The sequence below is a fragment of the Scomber scombrus genome, chromosome 10, assembly GCF_963691925.1.
Source record: "Scomber scombrus chromosome 10, fScoSco1.1, whole genome shotgun sequence".
Taxonomy (NCBI): Eukaryota; Metazoa; Chordata; class Actinopteri; order Scombriformes; family Scombridae; genus Scomber; species Scomber scombrus.
In genome coordinates, this window is record NC_084979.1 from 31,938,856 (window position 1) to 31,960,945 (window position 22,090).

The 22,090-nt window shown below is 38.9% G+C and overlaps 1 protein-coding gene across 1 annotated transcript; it reads right to left on the reverse strand.

Moving 5' to 3' along the window:
* Positions 1–11,189: 11,189 nt before the first annotated feature.
* On the reverse strand, positions 11,190–18,449 carry LOC133987773 (uncharacterized). Its single transcript, XM_062427215.1, has 7 exons — positions 18,410–18,449; positions 17,193–17,534; positions 16,570–16,896; positions 14,590–14,742; positions 13,636–13,917; positions 12,099–12,262; positions 11,190–11,814 (listed from the first exon to the last, which is right to left on the reverse strand). The coding sequence occupies exons 1-7, from the start codon at positions 18,447–18,449 to the stop codon at positions 11,653–11,655; spliced, it is 1,470 nt and encodes a 489-aa protein (XP_062283199.1). The 3' UTR covers positions 11,190–11,652.
* Positions 18,450–22,090: the final 3,641 nt, after the last annotated feature.

The following is a 22,090-nucleotide window of genomic DNA, read 5'->3' on the forward strand; positions in this document are numbered from 1 at the left end:
GGACTACTGCATTGCTGAGTCCAGTGTTTCCATCCTGCAGTGCTGTTGGAAAGATGAACAGTGAATACTGATGATCAATACTTTGTGTATTATAGACTTACTGTAAAACAAACTGCAGCTTAATGAGAGCTAATCCATCACTTCACAGAGAAGCAGAGATGATACAGAGGCAGTGTGGTGGAAGAAACAGCACATACTCTTCTGTGTCTTATAATTAAACATCATCCTAAAACCTTATATGAAAGCTTTGCTTCACAGTTAGATGTGTCTGGGCTTTGTTTACTATATATGGTGATAATGATTCTCACTTTTCTTCCTTATCTGAAAATATGAGTTGAGAAACACATAAGGGAAGTGTCATTTTATAATAAGGAACATGTTGCTGTTTCCTGTGTGTGTGGTTGTAGACTGCTGTATAAAACCAGGAACTAACAGAGGCTGCTGCTCTCAGTCTAATGCATATAATGTTATAGGTTGAAGCACTTAAAAGTGTTTTCTCTTATTTTAGTAGAACATTTTAACTACAGGCAGCAAAGTGTTCACTGACTGTACAGCAGTTGCTGTTGTTCTACTCTCAGCTGCAGTTGTAGTCACAGTGTCTCTGTGTAATGTCTGTTTTTCACTGTTTTAATATCAAACACATTAATGAGCAACAACTATTCATGATGGACGGTTTTTATATTTTGTTAAATGAGATCACATATAGTTTAGTTAAATTCAAAGATTAGATTATAGAGATGTTGCAGCAGCAAATAGTAACAGAATCATTTAGAGAACAACAGAATAACTAATTAACATGACAGCAACATAAAAACTTAAGTGATAGAAATGTGACATTTGTTAAAATGTCCACAATGAATGTCCAGAAGCAGTGTGTGCTGCAGCTTTACAGACACAGTCAGGTAATCAGTCCTCACCTGATAAGAAGCAGAAGAACAGAACCTGGTGGATATTCATTCTGAGTTTGATCCTGATGCAGAAAATCATCAAACTGTCAGAGAACTGCCTCAATATGTCTGTCTGATCAATCAGGAAGATGAAGACGCTTTAACTTAACATTGCTTCCTCTTCCTCCCTCTCTCTCTCTCTCTCTCTCTCTCTCTCTCTCTCTCTCTCTCTCTCTCTCTCTCTCTCTCTCTCTCTCTCTCTCTGTCTCTCTCTCTCTCTCTCTCTCTGATGATAATGATGGTTAGCGTTATTGAATACATATTTTTATTGACCTATATGAGCTGTATGGCCTCTGTAGTAGTAGAAGTAGAGGTTACCAACTGGACACAAAACAGTTGATCACTTCAAGTGAGCATAAAAAACAACAGTGAGAATAAAAAGAAGAAAAGAATAAGAAGAAAAGAGTGTGTTCCGCTTTCTTTGCTGACTGCAAACTTCCTTATTTCTAGAATGGACCAAACTGTCCTGGTGGTTAACACATTGTTTATCACACCAAAACATGTGTTCACTCCCATCAGTTTGCTTCTCAAGGTTTCTGATGTGTTGCACATTTCTGTTTTGTATAGTAGCACAGTTGCAGTGAAGCTGAATGACCAATGATCTGTATGTTCAGTGTTTTTAACCACATGAAACTGTTTTTCCATCTTGTTTAAAACATAAGCTGCAGCAGAGTGACTGAGTGTCTGCATCAGGGTTCTGCTTCCTGTTGCTTTAACTGGTTTATTACAGTACAAACTGGACAAATGTGGACGATCAGCACGTCTGCCATTAAAATGGAGATGTGAAACCTAATAATAAGTGACTTAGTGAGTTTTATAATGACTCAGTAAAGTAAATGTACATATTTCCTCTAATAGTTATTTAATAGATATTTACCCCATTTACCATATTAGAGAGGCCTTTATTCATAACCTTCGATACTCTAACGAAACTCTTAATGTGGGAAAAACAGTGACAGCCAACATTGCACTTGGAGATCATCCTTTACGTCATATAATTAGCACCCAAACCAACAGCATGCTTAATGTTGTTATACTTATATCTGCAAGCAGTTTGCTGGAAACATTCATTACAGCGTTCATATATGGCGACCAATCTCCCCTCACTGCTATCTCTCTGGGCTTGTGAATACATGTTTGGTGTCCCTCATGTTGTGTCACCTCTGTCCTATATAGTCTTCCCCTTGGTCCTAAAACCACCCTCATTACAATTGGCCCTGTGACAGACTACAGCAGGGTCTAAACACATGTTGGACTACTTGGTTGTTTTCAGCCTGAGACACCTGTGGGTTTCTAAGTGAGGTAGCGAGGGTTTGATTTACACACCTTGGAAAGTAGAAGGGATTCGAGTGCTGTCCTGCTGTACTTCTTTTAGGCTGCCCTAGCACTAAATTACATTCCAATGTTGCCTCTACATTTACATTGTTACTGAGGTAATTTTCCTGTTCATAATCCAAAATGGACTGTGAGGTACTAGGGGTATGTAATGTGGTGCTCATGGTTTGATTAAAAGGCTCAATGTGAGTATGGGAGGGGGCCTGAACTCACCGCCGGTCCTGCTCCATAGTGATTATGACTCCCTCTATATCACTCTCATCTGCTGTGCTGGCGTTTGGCAGTTGATGTGACTCGTGTTTCAGGCCTGGGTCCCACACAGGTTGATTTTATGTCATAGGCATGCTGGTAGTTGCCGTTGGTAACACTGTGAGCTCTGACCTTATAAGACTCTTTTCTGAACCAGCACCATCTCTGAGGTGTATTTTGTAGACCCTTCCTTCTTGATCCAAGTTTTTCACCACCCCATAGACAACTGGATCCCAGACTTCTCCTGTGGACAAGAGTCCCAAGAACAAAAAGGGGAGTTGCTGTTGGTTGGTAGTGTCTATTTCTCCATTCTACTGCCTGCTGGAGCTGCTCCTTCACATGAAGACTGACCTGGGTATGGATGGATGAAGGTATAAAGACATTTTCTTAAAATATGAAAAATATTGAATATATTGAAATAGGTTAATGGAAACACAGGGCAGGAATGGAGCCTCTGAGTCTGTGAGAAAAAAAGAGCGTGTTCCTCTTTGTGTAAAAGTAATGCTGGCTGCAAACTTCCTTATTTCTAAAATGGGCCAAAGTGTCCTGTTGGTTAGCACATTGCTTATCACACCAAAAAATGTGTTTGCTCTCATCAATTTGCTTCTCAGGGTCTCTCATGAGCTTTCAAATGTACTGCACATTTCTTATTTGTAGAGTAACACAGTTATTTCTATATTAAAAAACATTAGATGTGAGCAACTGCAGTGAAGCTGAATGAGCAATGACCTGTTTAAATGCAACCACTGAAACTTCAGAGACCTTATTTATGTTCAGTGATGGTTAGCCACAGAAAGCTGTTTTTCTATTTGTGTCTGAAACAAAAGCTGCAGCAGAGTGACTTTATCTCTTTCCAATCACCACAGTAACACCAAGGCCAACAGATCAGTGAGGAGACTGATAAATATGATGATCACTTCTCCAGATCCTCTGTGCTGCAAAGCTGCTGTGCTGATCCACTTTGACCTGCTGTGTGTCTGTGGTCACCTGACTTCCTGCTTCAATAAACAGTCTGTTAATTGAATTTCAAAGTAAAACTGACTTTAACTCAACCAGCCTGTCTTAGGCCCACTTTACACGACAATGCTTCCGGGTGAAACCGACAAAATATTTTATCAGATGTGCCTTTCGTTTAGACGGCGACAGTGTTTTGGGGGCTTAAAAACGCAAACAAATGAACCCACCCTCCAGAGTGGAAATCTTAAAAATGCTCCACCGTCGCGTTCCTGTCTGAAGGGTTGAAAATGCAAAAGTGTGCTCTGAGCTGCTCACGCTGGCTTAAATGCATCAGAGTTTTTGTTGCGGTCTGAAGCTGTAACCTAGGTGACAGACGCTCTTCCATGTGACGTCACGTACCTTTCCTTCTGCTGATACCTGTCTGCTGCAGCGTGGACGACAATGACAGAGGAGGGGGGAGAGAAGTGGAGTCCGAGACAAAATGGTCAGTTTTTTTTTCTTCTTAGCCATGTTTTGGTTTTGGTTTTCCATTTGGCGCTACTAGGGAGAGAAATACAGGGAAGGTTCTACACAGGCGCGCGGACTTTGTGGTGTTGTGTGCAAACAACATTGAATTCGACAAACTTTTGCGTCACCGTATGCACGCAGATTTCCCCCAAAAAACGCTTGTCTAAACGCGGAATAAAAAGTGAGAACGCAACGCCACTTTTGGGTTTTCTGTTCAGATCGTTTCCGTGTAAACATAGCCTGAGTGTCTGCATCAGGGTTCTGCTTCCTGTTGCTGTATCTGGCTTGTTACAGTACAAACCGGAAATGTGGACGATCAGCATTTCTGCCATTAAAATGGAGAAGTGAAACCTAATAATAAGTGACTTAGTGAGTTTTATAATGACTCAGTAAAGTAGTTTTGGTAAAACTCAGTAAAAGTTTCCCATAATTAGCACTTTATAAAATGTCACGTAGTGATGACAGGCCAGAAAATATGTGATGTCAAACAGGTAAACGTACAAAGGTCAGATTAAGAAGCTGCAGCATTCAAAACTATTTAATCAAATGTTGAAGCTCTCTGAGTGGAAGTGTTTTTATTTACCTCATTTAGCATATTAGAGAGGCCTTTATTCATAACCTCCCATACTCTAACCAAACTATTCATGTGGGGAAAACCGTGACAGACAATATTGCACTTGGAGATCATCCTTTACATCATGTAAATAGCACCCAAACCAACAGAATGCTTAATGTCGTTATACTTATATCTGCAAGCAGTTTGCTGGAAACATTCATTACAGCGTTCATATATGGCGACCAATCTCCCCTCACTGCTATTTCTCTGGGCTTGTGAATAAATGTTTGGTGTCCATCATGTTGTGTCACCTCTGTCCTATATAGTCTTCCCCTTGGTCCTAAAACCATCCTCATTACAATTGGCCCTGTGACAGACTACAGCAGGGTCTAAACACATGTTGGACTACTCTGTTGTTTTCAGCCTGAGACACCTGTGGGTTTCTAAGTGAGGTAGTGAGGGTTTGATTTACACACCTTAGAAAGTAGAAGGGATTCGAGTGCTGTCCTGCTGTACTTCTTTTAGGCTGCCCTAGCACTAAATTACATTCCAATGTTGCCTTTACATTTACATTGTTACTGAGGTAATTTTCCTGTTCATAATCCAAAATGGACTGTGAGGTACTAGGTCCATCAGCGATGCCTGACAGCCATCGCCGATGGACACCACATCGGCGATGTGCCGCCGCCGCCCGCCCGCAAATTAGACGTATTCTCCTGGAATATGGAGTGAACAGCGCGTGTGTGTTTGTGTGACTATAAATGCAGCGCGTGCGAGAGCAAAGCTCTGTGTTGCCTCTTATTAGATCGATCGCAACCCCCTCCCGCCGATGCCGATGCCATCGGCCATCACAATGTCTTGCTTTGAACATCGTCGATCGTCCAATTCCTGGACATCGCCCAACCCTAGCCTGAACTCCCGCCGGTCCAGCTCCATAGTGATTATGACTCCCTCTATATCACTCTCATCTGCTGTGCTGGCGTTTGGTAGTTGATGTGACTCGTGTGTCAGGCCTGGGTCCCACACAGGTTGATTTTATGTCATAGGCATGCTGGTAGTTGCCGTTGGTAACACTGTGAAATCTGACCTAATAAGACTCTTTTTCTGAACCAGCACCATCTCTGAGGTGTATTTTGTAGACCCTTCCTTCTTGATCCAAGTTTTTCACCACCCCATAGCCAACTGGATCCCAGACTTCTCCTGTGGACAAGAGTCCCAAGAACAAAAAGGGGAGTTGCTGTTGGTTGGTAGTGTCTATTTATCCATTCTACTGCCTGCTGGAGCTGCTCCTTCACATGAAGACTGACCTGGGTATGGATGGATGAAGGTATAAAGACATTTTCTTAAAATATGAAATATATTGAATATATTGAAATAGGTTAATGGAAACACAGGGCAGGAATGGAGCCTCTGAGTCTGTGAGAAAAAAAAGAGTGTGTTCCTCTTTGTGTAAAAGTAATGCTGGCTGAAAACTTCCTTATTTCTAAAATGGGCCAAAGTGTCCTGGTAGTTAGCACATTGCTTATCACACCAAAAAATGTGTTTGCTCTCATCAATTTCTTCAGAGACCTTATTTATGTTCAGTGATGGTTAGCCACAGAAAGCTGTTTATCTATTTGTGTCTGAAACAAAAGCTGCAGCAGAGTGACTTTATCTCTTTCCAATCACCACAGTAACACCAAGGCCAACAGATCAGTGAGGAGACTGATAAATATGATGATCAATATGTCTGTCTGATCAATCAGGAAGATGGAGACGCTTTAAATTAACATTACTTCCTCTTCCTCTCTCTCTCTGTCTCTCTCTCTGTCTTTTCTCTCTCTCTCTTTCTCTCTGTCTCTCTCTCTCTTTCTCTCTCTTCATGTCAGATAGTACTGGTCATGTACTGTGTTTCTATCACCCATTTTGCACATAAAGTCTTTCACAACATTTTCAAAATCCCCCTGAAGTGAGCATTCAAACAGGTTAATAGAAACACAGTGAGAGATATCTTGAGAAAGAGTGTGTTCCTCTTTGTGTAAAAACACTGACTGCAAACTTCCTTATTTCTAGAATGGGTCAGATAACCATCAGAGTAAAAGTGTCCTGGTGGTTAACACATTGTTTATCTGTTAAGATGTATTTCTATATATGGTCAAGTGGCTCAGGCTAGGATCCAGGTGGTCTAGTATGTCTGTCAGCAGAATGACCGACATAGGACAAATTTAGTTGGAAAGGCCCCAACTGACCGATTAACACTACCAGTAAGAGTATAAGTGTCTAGCACTCTGTTCAAAACCTTTGTCAGTTGTCTCATGCATGTAGACTATTGCTCCCGAGCTCATAATTAAAAACATGAATTAATCTCATCTTTGCATATTCAAGAATCATCACATGAACTCTGACTCTCATTATCACACCAAAAAATGTGTTTGCTCTCATCAGTTTGCTTCTCAAGGTTTTTTTGTGAGCTTGCACATTTATTTTTTGTAGAGTAGCAGCTATTTATAAATTAGGAATGATGTGCAATCAGACGGGGAGTTCCAGTCCTCTGAAATGAGGCCAATGCTGAAGTAACTTAAAACTGCATTCTATCAAAAGGCCACCAGGGGGCGACCGTTTTGGTGTCAAAAGGACTTCCGTCTCTATACAAGTCAATGGAGAATTCACCAACTTCTCACTTGATTTCTAGCCTCAGTAAATGTTTTCAAAATGTGTTTATGGTCTCAATCGCTAGTTTAAATCCTTCTTCAATGCAGTATGATGTTCATTTGGGACATTTTGGCCTCCCTGATTTAATATTTGATGATAGAGCAGGGTATGCATTAGGGCGTGGCTACGTCGTGTTTGACAGGTTGATTGGTTCACAGGTTCAGGAGCGGGCCTCATGCTCCTCCTGATGCCCATATAAGTAGAATCCGTAGTTTTTTTCCCCCGGCATGCACCTGAAATTGCCTCCGAACAGCAGTCCACAAACCAATGGGTGACGTCACGGATGTTACGTCCATTTCTTACATACAGTCTATGTGTACAGTGCTGCAGCAAAGCTGAATGATCAATGATCTGTATGTTCAGTGATATTAACCACATGAAACTGTTTTTTCTATTTGTGTTTGAACCAAAAGCTGCAGCAGAGTGACTTTATCTCTTTCCAATCACCACAGTAACACCAAGGCCAACAGATCAGTGAGGAGACTGATAAATATGATGATTACTTCTCCAGATCTTCTGTGCTGTGCTGATCCACTTTGACCTGCTGTGTGTCTGTGGTCACCTGACTTCCTGCTTCAATAACTTGAGTTGAGATTGTCAGCCAGAAGCCTGTTTATTGAATTTCAAAGTAAAACTGACTTTGACTCAACCAGCCTGTCTGAGTGTCTGCATCTGTTTAGAACCAGGCTCAAAGTGGGAGAACCAGTTGGAGTAGAGAGGAGAAAGAGGGAGGAGAGGAGAGAGAGGAAGGAGAGGAGAGAGAGAGGAAGGAGAGGAGAGAGAAGCACATTGAAGGTCCGGGACTGGAATCTGTCATCCGGACGTCTACAGGCCCAGATTACCTGTGAGACGAGAAAGCACAGACAACTCCGGGGAAGAAGTTTAGGTTATTGAATGCATTAATAGTACATGAATATTAATGGATATCAATGGATGGATAGAGAGAGAGAGAGGAGGAGAGAGGAGCTCAGTGCATCATGAGTCCCCTGGCAGTCTAAGCCTATAGCAGCATAGAAGGAGCTGGAACCCTGACTATAAGCTTTATCACAAAGGAACGTTTGAAGCCTACTCTTAAACGTAGAGAGGGTGTCCGCCCCCCCGACCCAATCTGGGAGATGGTTCCACAGGAGAGGAACCTGAGAACTGAAGGCTCTGCCTCCCATTCTACTTTTAGAGATACTAGGAAGCACAAGTAGGCCTGCATGCTGGTAGCGCAGTGTTCTGGTTGGTTCATAAGGTTCTATGAGCTGGTAGCGCAGTGTTCTGGTAGGTTCATAAGGTTCTATTAGCTCTTTAAGATATGATGGAGCCTGATCATTTAGAGCTTTGAAAGTGAGAAGAAGGATTCATTTTAACTAATTAACTAATTAACTTAATACGTGTCCCATAATTATCACATTATGATTACAGGCCAGACAAAATGTGATGTCAAACAGGTAATGGCACAAAGATGAGCAGGTGAGATTAAGAAGCTGCAGCATTCAAAACTATTTGAATCAAATGTTGAAGCTCTCTGTGTGTAAGTGTCTTTTTCTATTCTACCACTAGGAGGCACCAGAGTCAGTCACCACTTTGTTATGGTTAGCATGCTCACTGATATATTCACCGGTTGAGCTAAGTTACCCTGGTTACCCATCTTTAAGTGATCCTGCCATCGTTATTATTAAAATGTGCAGCTTTATCACCGTATTAAACAGTATTGTGTCTCCTTGGTCCCTCTCCCCTCTCTGTGACAGTCAGGTAGACGGCTGTGGAGAATTGAGCTGAACGAGGGACTAAGCTACCTAGACTTTCTCTCTAACTTTACCGCAGTTTGTGGACTGTTTCACCGGCACGTCTCACATCCTCTGACTCCGGTGACTGTTTGTAAGAAGGCGCCATGAGACGCTGTACAGAGACATGCGACGCTTTGCAGGTGCAGCTGAGTGAATAGACCAAATCACTCCTGACATGACCACAAATTATTTTTATGTGACGGCAGCTTTATTAAAGGGAGGAAACTTTATGTGTTTCTGTTTGTTAAGAGGAGGAAAAGTATTACACATACATTAACATTGATCGTCTCTGGCCTGCAGTTCAGCTCTCTGCCACCGGGGGTCGATGTTGCTGCATAACAGCAGAATCACCTCCAAGTCTGAGATTAGTGAGTAAAGATGTGAGTCCATGTTTGTGTTCACAGGTGATCTACCTCTGCTGCTCTGACTTTTATTTTTATTATTTATTGAATTTTACTTTGATGAGTAGATTTTTGTCCTGATCTGAGGTCTGTTACTCACAAATCTGCAAATATTATTTAAATTCAAATAAAATATAAACATGATTTGTCATGTACACAAATTCTTTCATATAAACAGTTTAAAAAGCAATTTTACCCAAATATAATCAGCTATAGATTAATTTAAAGTAACTAAATGTTTGTTTAGGAAGCTGAACACACAAAGACCTACAAACTCAACAGAAGATGAACAGAATGAAGTTACATTAAAATAATGTAAAATCTTCTATCTCACATAATCAGACTTTTGTCAAACTCAATTTAACTTTAAAATTTAAGACTGAAATGTTCAGTTAAAATGGTTCATTTCAGGGTTTTTGTTCAGTTTTATTTATTTGCACATATATACAGACGACATGACCCAGATTATAGAAATAAAACAGATGTGACAGGAGAGCCAATGATATAAAGGATCTCCAAAAATATACAAGAAAAAAAGGAATAAAAAAAACCTCAATGAATAAATGTACACAAATTGAGCAGCCAATATTAATCGTACAAAAATGAATGTCAGCTGAAACACACACACACACACACACACACACACACACACACACACACACACACACACACACACACACACACACACACACACACACACACACACACACACACACAATCATGCATCCTTTCTTTTCCTCTTTCTCCCTCTCACTTTCTCACACACACATTTAAACTGACTCTCAGCTCTGCTGCCCCCTGGTGGAGGATTTACTGTGAATCAGCTGAGTTCACACTGACAGAGAAACAGCTGATCTGAATACTGATGAAACTGTTTGTACTTGTACACTTTGAGACAGGCCTTCAAATGTCTGTTTGAGGGTTAAGATTTGCTTTTTAGAGTTAAAGGAAATGTTCACAATTATCCAGCCTGTCTTTTTTGTTACTATACATGTTTTAAGACACTGGACAAATAGTGAACTCATCCTTTAAGATTGGCATTGGGGTTTAGATTCAGTTTAGGGTTGGGTTTAGACATTTAGCTCTCAAAGTCAAGATCAGGGTCAGCGACTCGTACATCCACTGTGTCAATAGGTGCGTTTATAATATTCACTCTTTTTATAGCTCTGTTTTTACTCTCTACCAACTCCTGAGGGAAATATCTGAACAATTTAAACAATGAGCTGAAACTCTCTATGAAGCTCTGTAAAGCTGAGAGGAGGTGCAGAGTCTCTGATATTTCTCTGCGGGTTTATCACTAAGAGCCACAAACACATCACACACTGACTGATATAATGAGAGATATATATATATATATATATATATATATATATATATATATATCCTCAAGAGTCAGTGAGACTTGAAAGTGTTGAAATATCAAACATGATTAATTCTTCACAGGGTTTTCACTTAGAAGGTTAAATGGAAAGTTATACCTTCATGTTATTATCTTTAGATTATGTTATACTGCATTTACTGCCAAAAAGCACATTGTGCTCGGTCACTGTAACTGTTCATTGGACAGAGGCAGAGAGGGAAAGCTCTTAGGGAGGAAACGTAGATCAGGATTCTGCCTTCAACTCTTAATTCTCAGCAGAGACTGAAAGAAACTAACTAGAGATTTGATGAATTAATCCAAAATAACTGTTAGGGTGATGAATATGAGATGATTGTGACACATGTGGCTGTATTTACTGTAACATCACAGACTGTACTATAACAACAGAGATTTTACTGCATCAGCAGAGATTTTATTAAAGCATCAGATATTTTGGTGGAATATAAAACAGCCAGGTACATTGTCTCTGAACATTTAATACGTTCAGTATCAATATTTTCACATCATGTTGAGAGAAAATGTGATTCAGCAATGTTACATATCTGCTGTTGTAATTTAGTCAAATATAAACATAATTTGTAGAACACAGAGTTGGTTCAAAGTGTAGAAGAACAATATCAAACAACATCTACAGTTTAAAGACAGAATGAACATTTCAAAAAGAAATAAGTTGTTGAACATTCTCAGAAACATTAATAGATGTGTATCATCAGCATAGAAGTGAAGAATAACAAGTTTATAGTTAATATCTGCTGATTAAGCAAAAAATAAAGAAAGAAAGTAGAAAAAACTGGAACCTTGCAGCAGATGTTAACCTGCTCAGTACAGAATCCAGATCCAAATCCAAACATCATTATTTGTTTGTTGTCTCTCTAAGTGCAGAGTAGGTTTGGTCTGGATCCATGCCGGCTGCATCCAGACTCTGGTAGACGGGATCTTCACTCATGGAGACAGGAGGACGGTTCTTATAGTGGACAGGAGGACGGTTCTCATAGTGGACATAGACGACAGATAACTGAAAATCAAACAGGAATAACATCAAACCTAAAATACAGCAGTAAGTAGTGTAACAGAACAGATATTGTGTTCTTCTTAGATAATTGTTTGCTGATATTTTAGTGATAACAACTCAACAGGTCAGAGGTCTAATAACAGTAATTATGATTTTATTTCATTATAGTTTTGTTCAAATTAAGTGAAGTAGTTGCAGACATGAGATTGTTTATTACTAACTACAAAAATAAAATGTCTGCCAACAGTGAGAGTTAACATTAGACATCCAGAGTTAAAGAAAGTCACCTCCATGTTTCTGCTGTCTGAAGTTTCTCTGGTGTTCAAACCAGAGTTCCTCCTCGTCATCAGTTTGTAGACGAACAGCAGAACAACAGCAACCATCACAATAATCAGAGACATAGATGCAACCAGAGGCCAGAAGTAACTTGGAAGAGAGACACCGGAGACGGCTGGGAAGGAAGAGAGAGAGAGACATGTAGAGTATAGTTTAATAGACTGGGATCTTTTGTTTTGTATTGGAAGCTTAAAGGTTCTCTGGGGAGTTTTTGACCATAAGTAGCTTGTTTTTACATGTGGATCTACGTTGTGAACATGTGGTTGATGTGATACACAATCCTACCAGTGGTTTCACATTATCTCACTGATCTACGGGATGCAGGAATGTGCCCAGAAACGCAGTAATGTACCAAATAAAAGCAGGAGAGAAGAAGTCCGCAAGCAGTCCAGGATTTGAAATAATCAGTTTGCAAATATTTTATGACTGAGGGAACAAGCTCAGCACTTGTGTTGGACCTAAAGGACACACTCAGTGTTGAGAAAGTCATCCAGTTTCAGCACTGGCATCCCTCTTTAGCCTATTCACAGTTTATATACACAGTCTGCTGCTGTGCACACGGTGTGCATGTGAACAAACAGTGTCAGGATGCTCTGTATTGAGTTATGATTCTAAAAACTTCTTACAAAACATTGTAAATGTAAAAATGTATATCATAATGTCTCATGTATAATGACAGCGCTCATGTCTCTTTAATAGTCTGATGGTCACTTTAATGCTGTTCATTGCATATGATCCCTGACCATGTTGTTTATGTTAATTAGTGATTTATTATCATGCCTTCAGGATGTTATTTATGTTACAGTGCAATGACAGCACTGTAACAGGGGCCGTCACACATTTCTTTAACTCACCATCTGTGTGTATTATGTCAGCAGTAGTAATGACAGAGATGTGCCTCAGAGCTATGAGGATTATATTTTGTTCATGTATACATCCTTGTACTGTTTATCATTGCATGATATTAATATTTACGTTGTGTATTTCATGTCACATTGTTATGTTCAGTATTATTGTATAAGCTTAATCTCTCTATATGTTTACATTTGTTCCCTTTTGTGTAGTAACCACATCTGCAAAGGAGCATCCAAATGACCAGCAATAAATGAGTGGCATGCCAGTGATTGTGTTTGTGTCAATAACCGGATTAATTGACGTATTCACGCCATTAGTGTTCTTACCGGACAACCTGTGGAGAGTGCAGTAATATATAGAACCAGCAATTAAGGGTTCATTAAGTTATCCTACCTGAGGTCACATTTTTGGGATTCAGTAAACCAATACCTCTTTTACACTCAGCATGTTTTGGTGAGTAACACTGAATATAAATATAACCTTCAAAGTGTCAACATGCTCAATAAAGTCCATCTTTTGAATTTACATAAAAACAAGAATAAATCCATTATTATGTTTCTTTAAACATTCATATGCACTTACCAGAAGGTACATAAATTAAACATTTTTCATGATTTTCATTATAAAACTCACCATCTACAACAATGATCGGGAACCAGTCGAATGAATCTGGAGACAAAGCTCTGCCGTAACCACACTTGTACCGTCCTGTGTCCGACTTCTCCAGCTGTGTGATGGTCACATACATTCCAGATCCTTCTATATATTTAATGCTGTATCTGCCATTCAGAGCTGTGTTCTCTGCTGTTTCAACCAGGATGTCTTCTTCTTTTTTACATTCATCCTTACAGAAGAACTTCATGCTTCCATGGACAGCAGCATTGCATACACGAGTGACATTTCCTCCCTCAGTTTCTGCAGGGATGAAATTAGTATTGTCACTAAATGGTGCTTCTGAAAAGATGTAACCACATCTGCAAAGGAGCATCCAAATGACCAGCAATAAATGAGTGGCATGCCAGTGATTGTGTTTGAGTCAATAACCGGATTAATTGACGAATTCACGCCATTACTGTTCTTACCGGACAACCTGTGGAGAGTGCAGTAATATATAGAACCAGCAATTAAGGGTTCATTAAGTTATCCTACCTGAGGTCACATTTTTGGGATTCAGTAAACCAATACCTCTTTTACACTCAGCATGTTTTGGTGAGTAACACTGAATATAAATATAACCTGTTTACAAGAAAACTGCACAGGGAACCTTTATCTAACATGAGATCTTCCTGTTGAACTAAACCCTCAAAGACTTTGGTCTGGATGTTTGTTGACTTGTCATGTGTTTACATCACATGTTAATCATTGTCTTACATCATAAGAAATGTAGGATGTGTTTAAATATTAGACATGAAGATAATAAGGTAATATATTGTAAAACTAAATTTGAAACGTATTCTTCTAGGTGTTGAAACATGTTGTTCAATCTTGTTATTTTTATTACTGAATGTTGTTATGCTGTTTCAAAAAAGACGTTTAGTTGCAGAGAGACAGTGATGGACAGATGGACAGACATGAACTGTCCTGTACCTGCAGACTGCTCTGTGGTTTCAGGGAAAGATGATGAAGGTGTGAAGCTTCCTGAACTGGAGATTAAACTCTGTGTTGTTGCTGGTGTGGAGGCTGATGGGACTGATGTTGGAAAAGGTCGGAGAGTCCAGTTTGGTTCTTCAGTGGTTGGAGCTGTGAACAATGAAAACACAATGAAACTATCAGATACTGAATCTATAAAGCAGAGGAATAAGGTTTTATTCAATTAAGCATTATTTGTTCTGTTTGTTCTGATGAGACAGAGTTAGATATGAGATTATTGATTATTATTATAACATGAAGGATTGTTTTTATTTCATAGTGAGATGCACTCTGCCCAGACCATCAGGGGCAGGTCAAATGCACTTGTGGTCATTTGGTGACCAGGTTTGCTGGATGCACCTGTGATGAAACATTATTACTGGTATGCATGTTGGAGGCTGTGACAGTCGTGGCCAATCACAGTTGTACTTTGATCCTCTTTAAACACGGAGCTTTCCCCGTCATCACACACTGACAGTTTGAATCCTGTGGAGAGTTTTCCTCACAGGAAACTTATTGTTGTCTGAGACGTAAAGAGTTTCAAACATGAATACAGCAGCTCAAATATACTGAAAAGAGCAGATGATGAGTCTTTTTAAGATGAATCTGGACACAATGATCCAACAGTGTGTACTGTACAATATCTGCAGTTAAAAACAACATAGTAGTTTAGGTTTATCCTGCAAGAACATAAGAGCACTGAGCTGCTCTGAGTAATCAGACAGCAGACCATGAGAGATCCTGCAAGTCTCACGGCAGTTCTTAAAATAGCCCCAAAATGTTATCTGTTGAATAAAATCCAGTAATCCACAAATATTATATATTACTTTAAAAATATAAACGCTATATTATTCAACATTTAACCAGGAAATTTTACCCCTGTTGTATCTTTATAAGTCCCGGGAAGACCAGATAATTCACTGACGATATTATTTATATCCTCAACATTTCTTGATACAAAAACAAGAAAGTGTCCTGGATAACTCAACCAACTGATCCATCAGTGTGTACTGTACAATATCTGCAGTTAAAAACAACATAGTAGTTTAGGTTTATTCTGCAAGTTGTTGTTTTTTATTTCTAAATTATTTTTTTTAAGTTAGATTTGACTGATTTACATTTCAAGTTAACTTCTAACAGTGCAAGAATGAAAGTTGCCTGTTTAATTTTCATATTTAAACTTTCAATGTTTCAGTCTCCCACTTATCTTTGGATTTGTATAAAACATTTAATAGAATAATAAACTCTAAACACAAGTTTGATGTGTGTGGTGTTGGCAGCACAAACTTTAATATCTGACATAATTATATTTTGTACCTTCAAAGTGTCAACATGCTCAATAATAACAGGCATTAATGACATCATCAGTATTTTCTGGTGATCAGCTGGTTAAAGAATGAAGGATGAAAGTGGAGATGTGAGAAAAACATGAATAAAGTGAATGAAGGAGTTTGTGTGATTTCAGAGAGGTTTATATGTGTGTCATCACCAAATAAAGTGACCAAAACATCAGAACATAAGAGCACTGAGCTGCTCTGAGTAATCAGACAGCAGACCATGAGAGATCCTGACACCATGATTTTAGAGCCACCATTGACTGTATATAAATATGGACGACGTGTCTCCACTTCCTGCTGCTATTCAATGTTTTTTCATCAGTTGGAGGATGTGTTGTTCCACATACAGCTGTATCTTTCTAATAACTCTGACCTTAGTGCTCCTCTCACTGCCATTAATTACATCACACCAATCAAATTCTAGCTGTAACTTTGGTTGTTTGTTTATATCTTGTCATTTCCATATTTATATTTTATATTCCAAGTCCATCTTTTGATTTTAGATAAAAACAAAAGAAAGTATCATTTTTATTTCATGCACTTACCAGAAGGTACATCAATTAAAAATAAACATTTTCATAATTTTCAATATATAACTCACCATCTATAACAAAGATCGGGAATGAGTAGGATGAATCTGTAGACGAAGGTCTGCGGTAACCACACTTGTACCATCCTGAGTCCGACTTCTTCAGCTGTGTGATGGTCACATACAGTCCATATTCAGATACTTTTGTATATTTAATACTGTATCTGTCAATCTCAGCTTTGTTCCCCTTTGTTTCAACCAGATTGTCTTCTTCTTTTTTACATTCATCCTTACAGAAGAACTTCCTGGTTCCATAGTCAGTACCAATGCATTCACGAGTGACATTTCCTCCCTCAGTTTCTGCAGGGATGAAACGAGTGTTTTCCCCCAACGGTGCTTCTAAAAAGATGAACAATCAACAGTTAGTGTCTGTACTTCCTGTAAGATGCTGAAGTCTGATCACAATATTTCCTGCTTCACATTCACACAGATCCACAGAGTCACACTGGGAGCTGCCCAGTTCAACCACAGTCTGACTGCTGGATACACTGAGTCAATATATCATAAACGTCTCACAGTCTTCACACAGTTTAATTACATTCTATCTGACTTCATTTATTCTTATGCTTCACAATCATTAAATGGGATGAACATTGTAAATATATCAGGTTTTGTGACTTTCAGTAGAAACTCACCATCTGTAACTATGAGGTCGAAGTCACTGTAAGAATCTGGGAACAAAGATCCACCCAAACCATATCTGTACCGTCCTGCGTCCGACTTGGTCAGCTGTGTGATGGTCACAGTCACACTTCTTGTTCCAGAGGATCCGTCTTTATATTTGATGCTGTATCTGCCGCTCTGAGCTGTGACATCATCTGTTTTAATGAGAATGTTTTCTTCTTTACATTCTCCTTTACAGAAGAACTTGGTGTTTCCAGATGAAGTGAAGGAGTAAGTCAGTGAACCACTTCCTCCTTCAGCTCCAGCATAAAGTTGTATTGCATTGCTGAGTCCAGTGTCTCCATCCTGCAGTGCTGTTGGAAAGATGAACAGTGAATACTGATGATCAATACTTTGTGTATTGTAGACTTACTGTAAAACAGACTGCAGCTTAATGAGAGCTAATCCATCACTTCACAGAGAAGCAGAGATGAAACAGAGGCAGTGTGGTGGAAGAAACAGCACATACTCTTCTGTGTCTTATAATTAAACATCATCCTAACACCTTATATGAAAGCTTTGCTTCACAGTTAGATGTGTTTGGGTTTTATTTACTATATATGGTGATAATGATTCTCACTTTTCTTCCTTATCTGAAAATATGAGTTGAGAAACACATAAGGGAGGTGTCATTTTATAATGAGGAACATGTTGCTGTTTCCTGTGTGTGTGGTTGTAGACTGCTGTATAAAACCAGGAACTAACAGAGGCTGCTGCTCTCAGTCTAATGCATATAATGTTATAGGTTGAAGCACTTAAAAGTGTTTTCTCTTATTTTAGTAGAACATTTTAACTACAGGCAGCAAAGTGTTCACTGACTGTACAGCAGTTGCTGTTGTTCTACTCTCAGCTGCAGTTGTAGTCACAGTGTCTCTGTGTAATGTCTGTTTTTCACTGTTTTAATATCAAACACATTAATGAGCAACAACTATTCATGATGGACGGTTTTTATATTTTGTTAAATGAGATCACATTTAGTTTAGTTAAATTCAAAGATTAGATTATAGAGATGTTGCAGCAGCAAATAGTAACAGAATCATTTAGAGAACAACAGAATAACTAATTAACATGACAGCAACATAAAAACTTAAGTGATAGAAATGTGACATTTGTTAAAATGTCCACAATGAATGTCCAGAAGCAGTGTGTGCTGCAGCTTTACAGACACAGTCAGGTAATCAGTCCTCACCTGATAAGAAGCAGAAGAACAGAACCTGGTGGATATTCATTCTGAGTTTGATCCTGATGCAGAAAATCATCAAACTGTCTCAGAACTGCCTCAATATGTCTGTCTGATCAACCAGGAAGATGGAGAAGCTTTAAGATAACATTACTTCCTCTTCCTCTCTTCCTCTTCCTCTCTCTCTCTATCTGTCTCTCTCTCTCTTTTAATTGGGCAAGTTGTAACGGTTCCTTCATGTCAGCTAGTACTGGTCATGCTTCATGCTATCCAGAGACACAGAGAGTGGAAACAGCTGATCAGATGTGTGAATTAAACATTCACTTCATCATTATTTCAACACATGTGTTTCTGTCACCCATTTTATGCATAAAGTTCACTTCAAGTGAGCAAAAAAGAGAAGAAGAAGAAGAAAAAGAGTGTGTTCCGCTTTCTTTGCTGATTGCAAACTTCCTTATTTCTAGAATGGGCCAATCTGTCCTGGTGGTTGGCACATTGTTATTTCTAAATTAAGAAACATATGATGAAACGCTGCAGTGAAGCTGAATGACCAATGATCTGTATGTTCAGTGATGGTTGACCAAAAGCTGCAGCAGAGTGACTTTATCTCTTTCCAATCACCACAGTAACACCAAGGCCAACAGATCAGTGAGGAGACTTATAAATATGATGATCACTTCTCCAGATCCTCTGTGCTGCAAAGCTGCTGTGCTGATCCACTTTGACCTGCTGTGTGTCTGTGGTCACCTGACTTCCCGTTTCAATAAACAGTCTGTTAATTGAATTTCAAAGTAAAACTGACTTTGACTCAACCAGCCTGTCTGAGTTTGACTTTTGAATTCTCCATTGACTTGTATAGAGACGGAAGTCCTTTTGACACCAAAACGGTCGCCCCCTGGTGGCCTTTTGATAGAATGCAGTTTTAAGTTACTTCCGGGTTGGCCTCATTTCAGAGGACCGGAACTCCCCGCTTGGTTTAATACTAGTACTGCTACAGCAGGACCTTTACTTTGAAATGCACCTGGACAGGAACTGGAGAGAACTAGAGAAGGAAGTAGCTTGACTATATGTGTGTGCAAAGCGGAAAGTAAATAAACCAGACGGCATGACCGATGCTCCTGAACAACTGTTCACCTCATTTCATTAATATAGACATATAGTCACAACAATGTGTGAACCCCCATACCATGTGACGTCAGAGCCGTATCTCCCGTTTTGGTGAGGAGATGAACAGTACTCGTTAACCAGCCAGCGATCTGTAACTCACTCACGTCCAGTTTAATCCTTCCCGTTAACGTCCGTCGCTTGTGGAGAATTGAGCTGAACGAGGGACTAAGCTACCTCGACTTTCTCTCTAACTTTACCGCAGTTTGTGGACTGTTTCACCGGCACGTCTCACGTCCTCTGACTCCGGTGACTGTTTGTAAGAAGGCGCCATGAGACGCTGTGTGACGTCTTTTACAGAGACATGCGACGCTTTGCAGGTGCAGCTGAGTGAATAGACCAAATCACTTCTGACATGAACACAAATGTTCTTTTTGTGTGACGGCAGCTTTATTAAAGGGAGGAAACTTTATGTGTTTATGTTTGTTAAGAGGAGGAAAAGTATTGCACACACATTAACATTGATCGTCTCTGGCCTGCAGTTCAGCTCTCTGCCACCGGGGGTCGATGTTGCTGCATAACAGCAGAATCACCTCCAAGTCTGAGATAAGTGAGTAAAGATGTGAGTCCATGTTTGTGTTCACAGGTGATCTGCCTCTGCTGCTCTGACTTTTATTTTTATTATTTATTTCATTTTATTTTGATGAGTAGATTTTTGTCCTGATCTGAGGTCTGTTGCTCACACATCTGCAAATGTTATGTAAATTCAAATAAAATATAAAAATGAATTTTTGAAATTTGCACATATATACAGACGACATGACCCAGATTATAGAAATAAAACAGATGTGACAGGAGAGCCACTGATACAAAGGATCTCCAAAAATGTACAAGAAAAAAAGGACAGCTATTCAAAAGCTGTTTTTTTATGTATGAAAGGATTTTGATGGCATAGTTACACTTCAGCCACCACAGTGGACACTAGTGCGTCATCCCATACATCCCCACTAAACCTACAGTAATATTTTTGGTTGTAGATCAGTTGATTTATGTTATTATAATGTAATAGTATATCATTTGGTGAAAGAAAAAATTAACCCATAAGAACCTGGACCCATTTTCCTTCAAGGAAAATTATAGGGGACATAACACTTTTTGTAGTGTCAGAGATCTGAAAAGTGACAAAAATGTCACATTGGGCGTTAATGGTAAATGTATTCCTCATTTATTCATAAATCAGCCTGTCAATCTTTTTCTGTGTGGTAACAAACATTTGTCTTTTTATTTGAATTTCTGCTACATTATAACTTGACTGACTACACTTAACTTATAACAAAGGTTTAAAAACTTTTTTTTTTTTCAGATTTGTTTTACAACACAAATGTTTGCAAGAAAATATTAGGATTATCAGCTCAGTTAATTTGGCTAATTTGATGATTAATGCTTAATATATTTTATATTATTAATTTCAAAACATATTCAAACAAATATAAACAAAAAATTATGTTATATTAATTCAATTATTAATAAAATGTAGAAGAAAACCTTTTCCGCCCATTAGCAAATAAAATAAACAAACAAACAATATTTTTCATATTTAAATGCAATTTTATTTTTTTCTATAGTATGGTTAACAAGAAGTGATCCAGTGTTCAGGATCCACTTGCAGTCATCGAGGGAGAGTTTGATGGATGTGAAGGTAGTTCAGATGAAACTCAATTAATAAATGCACACAAATTGAGCAGAAGAGTTCACCAATACAGCCAATATCAATCATATAAAAATGAAATGTGTAATATATAAAATATATTTTTTTAAATAATTAAATATCAAGAATTTAATGTTACAACAATTTCTTGACAATGTTCCAGATAAAGTGAGTTAATGGGTGCACATCTGTACATCACAGTATCTGAAGGAAACACTGGCTGTTTTTTATTTTTTTATTTGAGAGTCGTGATGTCTGTCTGATGTTTAGAGAATGAATCAGCTGAAACACACACACACACACACACACACACACACACACACACACACACACACACACACACACACACACACACACACACACAATCATGCATCCTTTCTTTTCCTCTTTCTGGCTCTCACTTTCTCACACACACATTTAAACTGACTCTCAGCTCTGCTGCCCCCTGGTGGAGGATTTACTGTGAATCAGCTGAGTTCACACTGACAGAGAAAACAGCTGATCTGAATACTGATGAAACTGTTTGTACTTGTACACTTTGAGACAGGCCTTCAAATGTCTGTTTGAGGGTTAAGATTTGTTTTTTAGAGTTAAAGGAAATGTTCACAATTATCCAGCCTATCTTTTTTGTTGCTATACATGTTTTAAGACACTGGACAAATAGTGAACTCATCCTTTAGGATTGGCATTGGGGTTTAGATTCAGTTTAGGGATGGGTTTAGACATTTAGCTCTTAAAGTCAAGATCAGGGTCAGCGGCTCGTAAATCCACTGTGTCAATAGGTGCGTTTATAATATTCACTCATTTTATAGCTCTGTTTTTACTCTCTACCAACTCCTGAGGGAAACATCTGGCTCTTTAGCTGCTAAATGCTCCAC